Genomic DNA, 14637 nt, shown 5'->3' on the forward strand with positions numbered 1-14637 from the left:
AAACTATCTTCAAAGATTGAAAAACTTGAAGCTCTCGAAGTTGTTATCGAGAAATTACAAAAAAATATTCGTAAAATAAAATTATTTGTTAGAATTTTTTCATTGATGGAAAATAACAAACTCATGGTAAAGTACATGACATTATTTGTCAATTTCAAAGTTTATAGGAAAATCCAACTTTTTGAAAGTTCCATGATATTAAGTCAATATCCTTTTTAAAAAGTATAACATTTTAAAATTTTAGTAATACATAAGTCATGATACTACATATTATAAACCTATAATATAGAATTTTGTAAATAATAAATTTAAAAAGTATGATTCACTTTGTAAACAAAGCATAAATGATAAACCTGCAATATATAATTTGGTAAATATATATTTCATCCATTCACGAAAAATAGTCTTATTTACTAATTTTACGTGTCCATGAAAATAGTCTTATTTCAAAAATGGAAACATTTTCTTTTATTTTATTCATATTTTCTCAATTCCTTTCTTACTACTCCCTGTGATCCGTAGTAGTGGAGGTATTTCTTTACGGCACAGAAATTAAGAAAAATATGTGTAGTGTAATTAATAAAAAAAAACACTGTGTAGTGTAATTAATAAAAAAAACACTAATAAAGTACGATAGAGGAAAAAGGAGATAGAAGAAAGCAAGTGAGAATCTAAAACGATATGGCTTATTGGGTTGAGACCACAAAATCTCCTTATTCGGTTAAAAGTCCAACGTCCTAAAATTCATGGTAAATAAAGAAGGCAGATTTCACATTTTTTTCTAATTAATGTATCATAAAATCGTTTATTTGTAGCCAAACATACATCCTCATATTATATAGTCATATATAGTTGGCTATGCCTTGTTTTGTTTGGATGAACAGGTAGACTCTCACGATTATTCTATCGATATTTAGAGTTCACAGATAGGTAATTAAGTTAGTTTGGACTCCTGAAGTAGTACAATAAAAGTCTAGCTATATTTTTCTCATAAGCAAGAAAAGCTTGCTTTAGAGGAGCTGCTGCTCATGATCACGCCATTCTACGAGAGCCAGCGTGTGGCGGCCCCCACAAGCGACAAGGGTCGCACACCAACTGCCTTCTTCCGCACTCAGATCCTTAGGAGGAGGGATGTTTATAGGCACTTCAGCTGGATGCCCGGTAGTTGCTTTCCGTCCATAACCTAAACGCCCATGGTCTCCTCGTCCAAACTGAAGTGATTCAGAATTCGTTGTCATTATGTGTGATAAAGATTGTTTATATATGTCTAGAATGTTTGTTTTTTAAGTGAAGTCTGCAAAAACTCACCGAGTACATGCGACCATCCCGTGTTAATGCAACAGAATGCGTACCTCCACAAGACACCTGCACTCCACAAGCATGTGGTTGAATAAAACATCTTGATTTGTTTCTCATCAAGACTTGAAACTCAAAACTAGTGATTTAGCGTAAAGGTGAGGATATGTGGGAAAACCTGCACTGTTTCGTCGGCTACTTGAAGTTGAACCCTTTGAGGAACCATTTTGCTGCTCTTGTCATCTCCAAAACCCAGTCTCCCATGCTCCCCTCTACCCCACCCATACACCTACATCAAAGACGAGATGTTCATCTACATATTCACGGCATATAAACAAATTAAGGGTAATCCAATGAGGATTTTATCGCCATGGCATGTAGAGCTATTATGTGGAGAATGAAGTTACATACTTACATGTAACGCAATAGATAAAGGTATATACATTGGCAAAGCTTGCCTTTATTCATCCAAGACATGGTTAGACAAAAGATTAAGTTCTAAAGCTCAAATAAATGGACGTAAATATAGACGGGGCTCGAAAATCTTACTTCTCCATCATCAGTCAATGCAGTAGAATGCCATCCTCCTGCAGCAATATCAACCTGCAAAACCAGGTGACGAACAAAATCAGGATAATTATTCATCTATTAGTTTTCCTTTTTTTTCTTTGGGCAAGGAATGTTCAACAAATTATCAGTGAAGTGATTAAACAGAAAACAAAATAGCCAACGATTCTTAAATTCATTGGTATATCTGACAAATTATGAATCTAAATGGCTTCAACCACTGAAAATGGTATATCCTCTTGTTGGCTAAGTCGTTGCAGTATCTTTAATACAATGGTGATCTAATCATCTAGAGAAAGAAACAAAAATCAAAGGATATTGATGATCTTTTTTTCATGTAGAAAAGCAAACATCTTGAGCAGTGAAGTTATGTGCTCGCGAGATGTAAGAAAAAGCTTCTAGGAGATATGTCAAGGTCAGGACACTAACCAAATTAAGATCGGATAGTCCTTGGACAGGTACTGGTTGCGATCGTGGCTGTGTATCACCGGTTCCAAGCTGGCCATACTCATTATTACCCCATGCCATTACAGTTCCATTATCAAGAAGGGCCAAGTTATGAAATGCTCCAACTGCAATAACTCTCACGCTGGCTAGGCCTTGCACTCGGACTGGGGTGGAAATTTGTTTTCTACAAACAAAGCAAATCCATGGGAAACATATGAACATCGCAATTAGCTAACAAACAAGATGAGGAAATTTCTGTAAATTCTAAGCAGCTGCATTCAATTACTCAGCACTAACTGATCATGGATTCATGGATCCTAGCTTGCTTCAATGAAAGGATCAGGCAGCACGACAACAAAAATACTATTGCAGACTTTAGTGCTGGGAACATACATATCACCGGGAGGCCATGGTTGACCCCATGTCCAAACATGTCCTTCCTGTGTTAGGACTACTGAATGCGTCCCACCAGCAGCTACCTGAGGTGTGAGAAAGTTAAGACATATTGACATTAGATAAAATCATAAAAAGCTGGCAGATCTATGGAATCATGCTACATTGGGTTTGACAGTAAGGTGCTCTAGCCCTTGATGTCTTGCAAATGCTGAATACTCAACAGAACATGGAATCCTCTCTCAGAGCCAGACATCTTATTAGTCATTCTAAACCGAAAATTAGTAAAATGACCAGCAACGATATCTATTCCCATAGATATATTTGTGTACAACTAACAATGAACATTTATTATAAGTTCCAGTTAAGCTCAAAATAAACAAAGTTCCACAGACACCCCTAAACTTTCATTAATCTTGTTTACCAAACTGTAACGAAATTCAAGACGCACAAGATTTAGAAAATTTTAGTTGAGTTACCTGACGAACTGAAAGTTTTGGCGCACATCTCTGTGGAATCACAATATCTCTTCTAACCAGTCTGCCCGTATCATCTTTACGCTCAGGTTCTTCACCACACTGCCCGTACTCATTACCACCTGCACCCACAGTAGACCTCAGCATAAGACACCTTACATAACCGTGTTACAACAAACTCAATAAATAACTTCTACGAATCAAACATCCATTTCATATTGCATCCTATTTTCCTATTTATCTGCCGTTCCGAGCAAAGATAGAAATAGTGCATAAAGGCAAGTATGCATACCCCACGCATAGGCCCGGCCTTGATCATCAACAGCCAAGCAATGCCAACCACCAATAGCAGCCTAGAAAAAAAAAACAAGACCAAAACCATCAACATTTCAAGAAGTGTGCTAACTATTTCATTATCATCCACTCCAAAGCTCAAAACTTTAAACAAATACCTGGACTATCTTGACATTAGCAAGAGCCTTAACTTGACTAGGAACATTCTCAGTTTTGGTCTCCGGTGGGTGCCCCAAGGTGCCTCTTTGATTCCAACCCCAAGTAAACAACTAATAATTTCAAAAGCAATTGCTCAAAACCAATTAAAATAGCTGGGAATCCTATGCTCAAAAGAAACAGAATACAGTAAAAGGGTTCGAAAGAAACCTTGCCGTCTTCACAAATAGCGAGGGAATTGCGGCTGCCGGCGACGACGGAGCACACTTTTTCAGAGGTAAGGGCGTCGATGGTGCAAACCCACTCTTTCTCTTCATTATTTCCGATTCCTAACTGGCCGTCTTCCCCCGAACCCCTGAAATGCACTGTGTCAGAAAAGAAGAGTGTGTGTGAGAGAGAGAGATACAGAGAGAGACTCACCATGCAATGACGGCGGTTTTGGAGGCCATAAACAGTGGAGAAAATTGGTGCTTGCAGTGATAGCTGTAATGCGGCAAGCGCAGGATTGAAAAAGTTTAGGCAATAGTACCAACTTTAGAACATAAAATAATGGTGAGATTTTGGTGGAGATTTATTTTTGTTAGGACAAGTAATGTCTGCATTCCGGGTTTTGTTCTTGGTGGGCTGCGATTTGATTCTAAACCCTTGAAACGTGAGATTTAAGTTTTTTTTTTTTTAGTCAAAATATTTGAATTTTCACTTTCGGATTTCAATTTATTTTCTTTGTCGGTCGAGTGAGACTTATCTTTTAAAGGAGTGTCGTTTTCATTTCAAATTTTAGATAATGAAATGCTTTATTACGATTGCACGCACGAATGGCATGAACCCGAGTCTTTTAAGCTGAAATCTTGAATATTTTTATATTGTTCCACTAATTAGTCAGACTAATTAGTCAGAGAGTAGTGTAACTAGTGTTAATTTAAATCATTTCTCTTTTGTATTTTAATTTTCATTTTTTCATTATAACATCACTCGTTTTGGCATTCCATTGTTAATTACATGTATCTCCAATATCTTCTAACGAATTACAGAATTGACATTTTCAAACAACACTTGGAGTTGTAACCTAGTTGGGTTATTCTATTGTATTTCCGCATATTATTTCCACAATCTATTCCAAAAGTAAAATAAAAATAAAATAATTCATCTCCATTATAGGGCAAAGGAATGATATACTGAAAGTTGTGATAGCTCCAGTGGCGAGTGGCAATTGGTGATTGGAGAGAATCGACGGTGGAGGTTGAGTTTGGTAGAATTTCGTTGTACTACTTCCATTTCATTACATATAACACATTTATTTTAGGCAAAAATTTTTATACTCCACAATATAATAAGTAGTTAAATAAAGAAAGAATAAAGTAGAAGTGAGTTTAGTAGAATTTCGTTGTACTCCTTTCATTTCATTACATATAACATATTTCTTTTAGGCAAATATTTTTATATAATGGAATTTAGTAGTTAAATAAAGAAAGAATAAATTAGGAGTGAGAATAAAGTAGGAGAAATATAAATGTTGCTTTTTGCCATAAAAATAAAATGTGTCACTCATAATGGAACGACATAAAAGAAATACGCCACACTTATAGTGGGACGGAAATAATAACTTTTAGTGCTCCACCCAATTTCATAAAAATAAAAATTCTTTCTATTTTGATCAATTTTATAAAAATAATTATTTTATTTTTAAAGTATTTTTTTTTAATAAGTCGAGTCTCAATTTCACTAACATACTCCAATTTTTTTGTTTATTTTCTATATTAAAATTCGTATCATCCGAAATATTCTAATTTTATGGAATAAATAGAATATATCTTTAACAGAAATGAGCACTAAAAGGAGGAAAAGGATAAATTTTAAGTCCAAAATTGGATCTATTGTGTTAGCCTTTTATCCTAATTAACATGCTTCGGTCTATATTTAACGATTCTATAAAAAAAAATGGTAGTCAACTGCATTTTAAAGTCCAAAATTGGTCTCGTATATTTGCACAAAAACCTATTTGATCCAACACATTTTTACATGTGTTAACTTTTGGTCCAATACAATACTCCATTCGTCCTTAGATAAGCGAAACACTTCTTTTGAGCACGGAATTTAAATCATTGATATTTAAAGAATTAAAGTAGAGAGAGCAAACTATGAGAGAGAAAATAAATGGAGAAGTAAAGAGAGAATGAAGTAGGTGGATAATAAAGTAAGAGAGATGATTTTTTGCTAAAAATGAAATGACTCATTTATAGTGGGACATCCCCAAAAGTAATGTGACTCGCTTATCTTGGGACGAAGGGAATATAATTTAGTTGATGTTTAATTAATCAATTAGGTCAAAACGCATTTGACCGTTAATTATTTACAGAACCGTTAAATATAAACCAAAACATGTTACTTAGGACCAAAAGTTAACACGCATAATATATAGGTATAGGATAAAAAAAATTGAACCAAATGGTCAAGAGGTCCATCTCTGTTTTTGGGGTACAAATCAACATGTGGAATAGTCATTGGTCTGCCGATGGATACCCTTGGTCTAATAGCCAATGAAAAAATCTTAATTACGGAACGAATTCCGGATTTTGGTATTAATTAGTAAATCAACAAAACATATGCCAACCATATTTGATACGACACGGTAATCTGATACGAATTCGCATGAAATTATTGGATTTGGGTCAAGCCTCATCGGGTTCACGTCTTTATTTGTTGATCCGTCAAGAACCCGATAAGTTCGGGTTGGGTCGGGTTAGATATGGATTATTATTTTTATTATTATTTTAAAAAATATATGTTTGCTTTAATTTTTTAATTTATTGTAAATCAAGTTTAAATTGTACTCCCTCCGTCCCATGTTACTCGCATTTTTCATTTTAGGCCTATTACCAATTATGGAATATTCCAACCGGGACTCCTAAAATGGGACACCCAAAAGTAGTAAACCGGGACTCCTAAAGTGGGACGGAGGGAGTATTAATTAAATGTATTAATTCTAACTTAAACTATAAATAGTGTAAGGAGTTTGAGACGAGCCGAAAAGCAACAGTGCAAGTAACATGGGACGGAGGGAGTATAAAACAGATTTTATCGCGTAAATTAGGTTTATACATGTAATATTAGGTTTTAATCGTGTAATACCATGTTTTAATTGTTAATATAGGCGTTAATCGTGTAATATCTGGTTCGGGTAGTTATTGTGTCAGGTGCGGGTCATGTTCCAAGTTAGAAGGTGGTCGAGTTCGTGTTGAGGTTTACATTTTCCTTAACAAATCAAATTCAAATTCAAATTTAAATTAGGCTTTATTAGCTTGGATTGCTATCAAATTGTACCAATAACAACCTAAAAAGTATTACTCCCTCCGTCTCTTAAAATTTGACACCATTTAACTCGACACGGGTTTTAAGAAATGTAATAGAAAGTGAGTTGAAAAAGTTGGTGGCATGTGAGTCCTACTTTTATATACTCCGTTTTAAAATAAAATGTGAGTGAGAATGAGTTAGTGAAATGTAGGATCCACTACTAAAAATGATAAAAGTGAAAGGTGACAAATTTTTAAAGATGGACGAAAAAAAAAGTAAGTGACAAATTTTCAGGGACGAGGGAGTACGATTTACGACCCCTAGCAAAAACAAAGACAGATGTAGACTAAAGTCCCATTTTAGTCCTTAACATATTGCGATTTTACGATTTTGGTCCAAAATATTATCTTTTGAATTATTCGGTCCCTTAAAAATTAGAACGGTTCACATTTGATCCGAATTTGACGGAACTGTTAAAAGTTAACATTCAACGTGAATTAAGATCCATTTTGACTGAATTAGCTTAAGAAATCCGTGATTAATTAACAACTTCAAGAATAGTCTTAATCTACGACGGTGAAATCGGAATTTCAACTTGCTCCAAGCTCCGGTGGCGGCGGCGGTGGTGAAGCTCCACCAAATCTGAGCTCCGGCTCGAATCGACATGAAAATCATTGAAATAATCCCCATCGCTCCCATTTGTGGAAGAAGATGAAATTTTTTGCTGATTAGGGTATGAACAGCTTCGTCTTCTCAATTTCAAATTTCTTTGCTCATAAAGATTCGATATTTCCTCGTCATTTGAGTTTTGGGTTTCATTTTCTTCAAATTGGATAAGACTGAAACTCATCTAACAATGGAGATCTCTCTCTAGAAAACAAAATTCTTTGATTTTATTTTCTCGTTGCTCTCGGCGACCACTCACCATGAGCAGCGTTGCAATTTCAGACCTTCGCCACCTTCATTCTCTACAATTCTCGCACGCAACTCAATCGCGGAGGAAATTACAATGGCGACGGATCATCTTCAGTTGTCGTCGTCGCGGAGCAAACGCTGGAGGTGGAGAATTGTGAAATTGAGCGGTTTAGGAAGAAGATCGAGTGCCTGGAGGTGGAGAATGAGCAGCTGAGGAACGAGAACGAGTTTCTGCACATGGAATTGACCAACCAGAATCAGAAATACGAAGAGAAGATCAAATACATGCAGGCCGAATTGTGCGATATTAAACGGGCGGTCGCCGAGCACGAGGAAACGACGCCTTCTTCTTCTTCTTCTTCTTCTTCTTCTTCTTCTTCTCCGAAGCTCGCCGTCTTCTCTGCGATTCCGTCGCGAGCGAGAGCTTCACCGTCGTAGATTAAGACTATTCTTGAAGTTGTTAATTAATCACGGATTTCTTAAGCTAATTCAGTCAAAATGGATCTTAATTCACGTTGACTGTTAAATTTTAACAGTTCCGTCAAATTCGGACCAAATGTGATCCATTTTAATTTGTAAGGGACCGAATAATTCAAAAGATAAAATTTTAGACCAAAATCAAAAAATCGCAATATGTTAAGGATAAAAATGGGACTTTAGTCACAGATGTAATGCCAACGACAAGGGCAAAAATCGGGCGTGAAATTTAGTTAACGCTTTTTTACTTGAAGGGGTTTGATACAATAACTTAAAATAAAAAACGAGAAAACACCGTATCAATCAAATTCTGCGGAGGGGTTGAATTTGTTGCTCTGAATCGGTAAAAATGGGCTACATAGATGAAGCCAGAGAGAATCACGTTAAGAAGAAGGTCGAAGAAGGTAACTTCTTCTGCTATTTTATGTCAGTACTACGTATAATTTATCAAAAGCCCCCATAAACCCTATTGCTGGTTACTCTTTTTGCTCAGATACGCTACATTAATGGATGCCTCGCTAATTGCACTACCTTGCTTGTTCATTTGTGATTTGTTTGATCAATCTCAATGTGCCCTGGGTGTGTTTCGTTCAAAGATGGTGTTTCATTTTTCTGACCTTCATTTCAGTCTTTAATTGCAGTTCAGTGACTTTTTTTTTTTTATTGGAAAACGATGGAATGTGTTTTACCGAACGCCTACTATTCAAATTGAGGCGGATTTCATCCTATCATGCATCAAATTTTGATTTTGATAAATAATTTGTTTTTTCGCTTACAAGTATGTTTTTCTATAGTATTGGTGCCAGAGGTTTTGAATATGGTGTACAGATAGAGCCAGCGTTGTTGATTGGAAATTGTGGATTTTACACAGGAGAAAAACATGAGAATCAAATACATGCTTTTAGCATCTCAAGGAAATTTTTGTGTTTGTCTATAGGCACACCCTTTAAAATTTAAATGCGCGATGAAGTTTTGTTATTTCAGTATCATTTTTTTGTTCAACCAATAACCGTAACGTTGCCTGATTCTAATTGCTGAAGCAATGTAGTGCCTTATACTTTGACGAGATAAACGAAAGAACCTATTTATGCTAAGTGTTTATGACCATGATTCATATCATTGGGGAAGTCGTAATTGCCTCATCGTAGATGTTTTATCTTTTTGTATCATCATCATCAACTATCACACCCTCTTGATTAGTACAGGAAACACTTGTTGTTTCATGCTTTTAGGGTTCTCCTGCCATGGCTAGTTGGTTATGCTTAATCTCTGTTTTGAGCAATTAATTACTCTATTTTTCTTTTCTTTTTTTGGGAGGGGGGGGAGGGGAGGGTTCTAATGATAAATTGTCAAACATGCAATTGGAAAGACTGCACTATATTTAGTGTATATAACATATAGTCACTTACATCAACTAGTTTAGATCTTGTGTGCACTTCTTTTTATGGTTTACTATCGTTTCCAAAGTTCATTTTCATACAGTTTCAACTTCATTATCATAGAAGCGAGTTGGGGGCAGAAATAATTTATCTTTTGTTTTTTAGTTAAATACAAGTATGCTGATATTTATTCACCTTATACTCCAGCTTTGCGCAGTAAGATGAAACAGAAAGCACTGAAAGAATGTGATCAATACGTGTCCAAATATGCTGAATGTGCTGTAGGCAGAACACTGTCCGTTGTTTGGACATGTCGTGGTCAAGCTAAGGAATTGAATACATGCCTCCATCAATAGTAAGTCGGATTTTTTCCCGTTTATATATAGGAGTATCATTTATTTTCTTAAATTTTGTATATATGTCTGCGGTCTGCTTATGGGCCTCTTCATACTTTATTTGCTGTTTGTTATCCGTAGTATATTTTAATAATGTTGACACGGAGAAATTGTTACTTTGTTTCCACTCGGTTGAGAATTTCCCCGATAAATACTACACGCACACAAATACTTGTTGGAGTAGTGAAAAAGTGTTAGCCTCAACTTAGTATCGTGACTTATGAGAATGAGAGATGAAAGACAGAGACACCCAACTTAGTATGTACTTATCATTGAAACTTCTATATACTAAGTTCTTGGATGCTTATATAGTTGTCAGTTGCAGCTCTCGTGGTACACTCATCTATAAAACATACGGAGTATTATTATTACTTATTCTTGCATCAAGAATTTGCCTAAGGATGCAGTAACCAAATTTGAGTTTCAGCTGTCAGATATGTAGGATGTGTTGCTCCAATTTTTTCAAAAAGAACATCGTGTAATCAGTAATCCCTGAAATCTCTGTCGTTGTATTCTGTATATTACAGCACAAATGATTCTGTGTTGGAAAAAATGAAGAAAGAATACATGCTCCAACAGGAAGGAAAGGGGTCTTTAAGCCTTTGATTCATTTTCCTACTGATGATTGGAGTATTTTAGCTTCTGCAAGAAGAAAGTCGCTATGGGGCCTATGACTTCGTTATATCATGCATATGGCATGATCAGTGTCTCTGCAATCTTAGTTTCATACCGTGCTTTTGTTCTTTAATTGCCACAATATATCCCTATGCCTGTATTGTCTTTACATTTGGGAGGTGATGAATTTCTAATTATTATAGGATATGGATACTTTATCTTAGGTTTGGTGCACTTTAAGGGTTACTTTCTCTCAGTTATTTTCCTAGTGTCTATCTGATAAGAAAGTATGCGAAATACTGTTTTGGGGGATGATTATTATGAATGGCTGCAGTTTAGGGGTTTGGATCCCCTGCTGTGCCTCCAAGCACAGTGCTGTTACATATAGCCAAATTTTTAATATCAAAATATAACATTAAAATAATATATAAAATATTAAAATTTTTTTATTTTAAAATATTTGTTGTGTGTAACAGCAGCCCCTGCTGTGCTTGGAGCCACAACAGGGGATCCATTCGCACTGATAGTTATTGCTATCATTGTAAAGAAAAACGAGTTAGAGGCTCTTGGACTAATACTTCACAAAAAGTCATCATCCTTAAATATGCTGCGTTTGATCTAATCAAATTTTTATGGGTTTGTTAGGTTTGTAAGATTGTATCTCGAGATTAAATATGTAGTGCGTTTGGATCGTGAAATTAAATTTACAACTCAATCCAATATGGATAATCATGTTATAATTAGTCATGACCAATCTCCTCCAACTAAACTAGTCTCATAGCTAATTCTAGATTTATATTCTGATATTATTTTATCTAGTAAACTGAACACCACCTAAATATATGGAGTAACCCTTAAATAATCATTGATAAATTGTTGAGTCAATTGAAATGGTTTCCCATTCGTTGATCGAGCTAGAAAATTACTTGGGGAGCCCAAGATGAAGTTTTACTATAAACAAGTACTCCCTTTATTTCAAGGTAGTTGAGTATAGGGGTGGGAATACGGATATCGGGTATTGGATTTACCCGTACCCGACCCGATATCCGCCGAATTTGGATACCCAATATTCAATTTTATGGGATTTGGTATTGAAATATTAGATAAATCGGGTATTGGATAACCCGAATGGGTATCGGGTATTACCCGAATATCCAATTTATTATTTAAAGCATATTTTAAATTAGGTTTAGCCATTTTGCATTAAATATAATCTTATACTTTAAAATAAAAGTGATCCATTTTTTTTAGTTTTATACTACAAAATAAATGAAACATTAAAGATATTAGTCAATTTAGATATTTCTATATTTCTATTAATATATAAAATTTAATTTTTTTTATTAATTATTAAATATTTGGATACCCGATACGTCGGATATGGATACCCGGGGCGGGTTTTGGATAGATATTTTGATGATTTTCGGGTTTGGATACCCGGTTTTTTCGGGTCGGGTATCCACATCCGTATTCAATCCCACCCCTAGTTGAGTAGCACGGAGTATTTTTTGGATTGTCTTTATTTTTTTTTTGCAAAAACTTTACTTTCACATATTTTACCGTCTCTTTGTTTGTCATCCTTTATTTCCTTTACTATTTTATTTTCTTCACTTTAACCTTAAACACATCAATTTTTTAAATCGCATATCAATAAAAATGTCTCAATTATCTTTGAGACAAAGAAAGTAGTAGTAGTATATAAGTTCAATCATAATGTTTGAAAAATAAAAGTCAATTATAATTACATCATAAAATTTATCTTTTGAAAATGCTGCAAAATAGGTCTATCTATTAGTCCCATTGACAAACTTATTATTGTTAATAATATAAGGTTATCTTCAACTATTTACCCAACTATTTACCCAACTATTTACCCCAGACCCAAAATTCATTTTTAAGTTTCACCAATCATCTGTGCTAGCATAGATAACCACATAAATTAACTTGACATAATTAGCAATAAATAAATCAACGGTTATGCATTAGATCTATTTTTGCATCAATTTTCCTGCTACCATTGTCAGCATGAGCATTGAATATTTTTAAATTGGTAGTACGATATAAGAAAATAGGGAAAGTATGGTACTTTACATGTAAATAGCCTTAGTTTAAAAACTTCGATTTTGTAATTTTATTCTTAACTTTACCCCTAACAAAAAAAATAAGCACTAGAGTGTCCTAACAAAATATATGTTCACGAACGAGGTTTTTCGAACGATAATACCCTCGTGACCTTAAAGAGCATTCTTATCAAATTACTCACAATGATAACGCCGCCCTGTATGCAACCTGCAACATGCACTGTGTGACTGACACATCAACAAATGATATGACTTAAAGTGTCTTCTCTCCCTAGAAACAATGCAGAAACTCTTCGCCTCCTGAGCTGTTCAACTCGCCACTTGCCACTTGAGGGTGTAGTACATGTTATTTTGCCAAAATTGAAACACTTCTCTTTCCTCTATTTCACTCTACTTTTCTTAACAAATGACCATGGTACGCTCCTTTTGACATGTGAGGTTTTGCTAATCATAAAAGGATTGAATTGCCAAATCGATGTTTTTGGATCAACGTAAGAATTTAGTTGTTCCCTTTTTCGTTTAAGAGGCCCACGCAGCCAAGAAATTAGTAAGACTAACTTTAAATACATATTCTTCTTCAAGAAAGTAGTACTAGTATTTGAATAAAGTTATTGGTTGATTGATAGTATGATACTAACAATGTCACACTCAGTCCGGAAAAATGCTGATAATTTTTGTTATGATTGGGATATATGCGCTAAAGAATAAGGAATACAGCTAGAGATCTTATTAATTATTTATACTATAAATTAACTGAGTCCCATGGGCATACAAGTTATTAGCCCAATAAAAAATCTTTACTAGTGTATTTATGTAACTTAAGTGTATGACGAAAAATGATTGGCTACTGAACTTATAATAAGAGGACGAGACGACGATAGAAGCAAACTAATAACGAAAAATGACGAAATGAGAGAAATGAAATGAATGGAGAGAGATAATATTAATTCACAAAAACTCATCGTAGGAAATCTGCACCAAATAATATAATCATGTATGATTTGACTAAACTCTATAGGTATGCAAAGTGGGTGTGCAGGTTTGGCGGACTAAATTGCCCTTCTAGCCATTTGAGCATTTTGTTAAATTAATGAATTAAAAAGGAGTTTTGTTAAACCCTTCACTTGAATAAATCTTTGTTAAATTAATGAATTGAAAAGGAGTTTTGTTAAACCCCTCACTTGAATAAACCTTGTTAAGCCCATCTGGTGCTTAACAAGGGATAAAAATGTAACACCATTGAGGGGCTTAACAAAATATATAACAGCATTTGAGAAAAAAATCTTGTTTGTGATTATATATTTTGTTAAGCCCCTCTGGTGTTATTTTTTTTAGTTGGAGTCACTAATGCAAGAAGTACAAAAGTTAGAGATATTCTGTGCCAATTCACTCTATTAATACAGTTTTTCAAGTTTTGTAGGGTGTATTGAAGGCTTGAAGAGTTTTTCAAGTTTTGTAGGGTGTATTGAAGGCTTGAAGAAACGTGTGATTTAGATTCCCTCTATATGTAATGTGAGATGCAAATATTATACGGTGGATGGATTAGTGCTTGCACAATGTTTAAAATGTGCACCATTTCATAAATATTATCGTGATTACTCCGTATATACTTTTACAAATGTCATACCTAGAATATTTGTTGAAACTAAGTAAGTTAATTCAATAACAAACATAGTGGTTGTGATTATATGTTTGTAGTTTGTTCACCGTCATCAGTTTAATTTTGTATTTTTTTTTGTTTTAAATTTAAACTTACTTGCACGTTAATAGATTAAGTTATTAAAATTGATACAATCCACAATACCCAGAATTAGGAGATGACTAATAAAATGAAGTTGTGAAAAAATTGAGATGA

The 14637-nt window shown here is 34.5% G+C and overlaps 2 protein-coding genes across 2 annotated transcripts; one reads left to right on the forward strand and one right to left on the reverse strand.

Annotated features, from left to right (window-relative positions):
- Positions 1-750: 750 nt before the first annotated feature.
- On the reverse strand, positions 751-4256 carry LOC125202334 (ultraviolet-B receptor UVR8-like). Its single transcript, XM_048100712.1, has 11 exons — positions 4050-4256; positions 3840-3984; positions 3632-3742; positions 3472-3532; positions 3183-3301; positions 2704-2789; positions 2293-2494; positions 1846-1899; positions 1475-1585; positions 1309-1365; positions 751-1211 (listed from the first exon to the last, which is right to left on the reverse strand). The coding sequence occupies exons 1-11, from the start codon at positions 4076-4078 to the stop codon at positions 1011-1013; spliced, it is 1176 nt and encodes a 391-aa protein (XP_047956669.1). The 5' UTR covers positions 4079-4256; the 3' UTR covers positions 751-1010.
- A 4302-nt stretch (positions 4257-8558) lies between these two features.
- On the forward strand, positions 8559-10924 carry LOC125215729 (uncharacterized protein DDB_G0275933). The gene is made up of 3 exons (XM_048117259.1): positions 8559-8716; positions 9899-10046; positions 10614-10924. The coding sequence occupies exons 1-3, from the start codon at positions 8662-8664 to the stop codon at positions 10690-10692; spliced, it is 282 nt and encodes a 93-aa protein (XP_047973216.1). The 5' UTR covers positions 8559-8661; the 3' UTR covers positions 10693-10924.
- The last annotated feature ends 3713 nt before the right edge of the window (positions 10925-14637 follow it).

This window comes from Salvia hispanica, chromosome 1 (genome assembly GCF_023119035.1).
Source record: "Salvia hispanica cultivar TCC Black 2014 chromosome 1, UniMelb_Shisp_WGS_1.0, whole genome shotgun sequence".
NCBI classification, from domain to species: domain Eukaryota; kingdom Viridiplantae; phylum Streptophyta; class Magnoliopsida; order Lamiales; family Lamiaceae; genus Salvia; species Salvia hispanica.

Bases quoted from the DNA above. Each gene is read 5' to 3' on its own strand.
- LOC125202334 (XM_048100712.1), bottom strand. From the start codon at position 4,078: ATGGCCTCCAAAACCGCCGTCATTGCATG. The intron at 2,495-2,703 runs GTATGTTCCCAG...CTTTGTTTGTAG, and splicing joins CCATGGCCTCCCGGTGATAT to AAAACAAATTTCCACCCCAG. The intron at 1,586-1,845 runs GTAAGATTTTCG...TCTTTGATGTAG, and splicing joins CATTGACTGATGATGGAGAA to GTGTATGGGTGGGGTAGAGG.
- LOC125215729 (XM_048117259.1), top strand. From the start codon at position 8,662: ATGGGCTACATAGATGAAGCCAGAGAGAATCACGTTAAGAAGAAGGTC. The intron at 8,717-9,898 runs GTAACTTCTTCT...CTTATACTCCAG, and splicing joins TAAGAAGAAGGTCGAAGAAG to CTTTGCGCAGTAAGATGAAA. The intron at 10,047-10,613 runs GTAAGTCGGATT...TGTATATTACAG, and splicing joins AATACATGCCTCCATCAATA to CACAAATGATTCTGTGTTGG.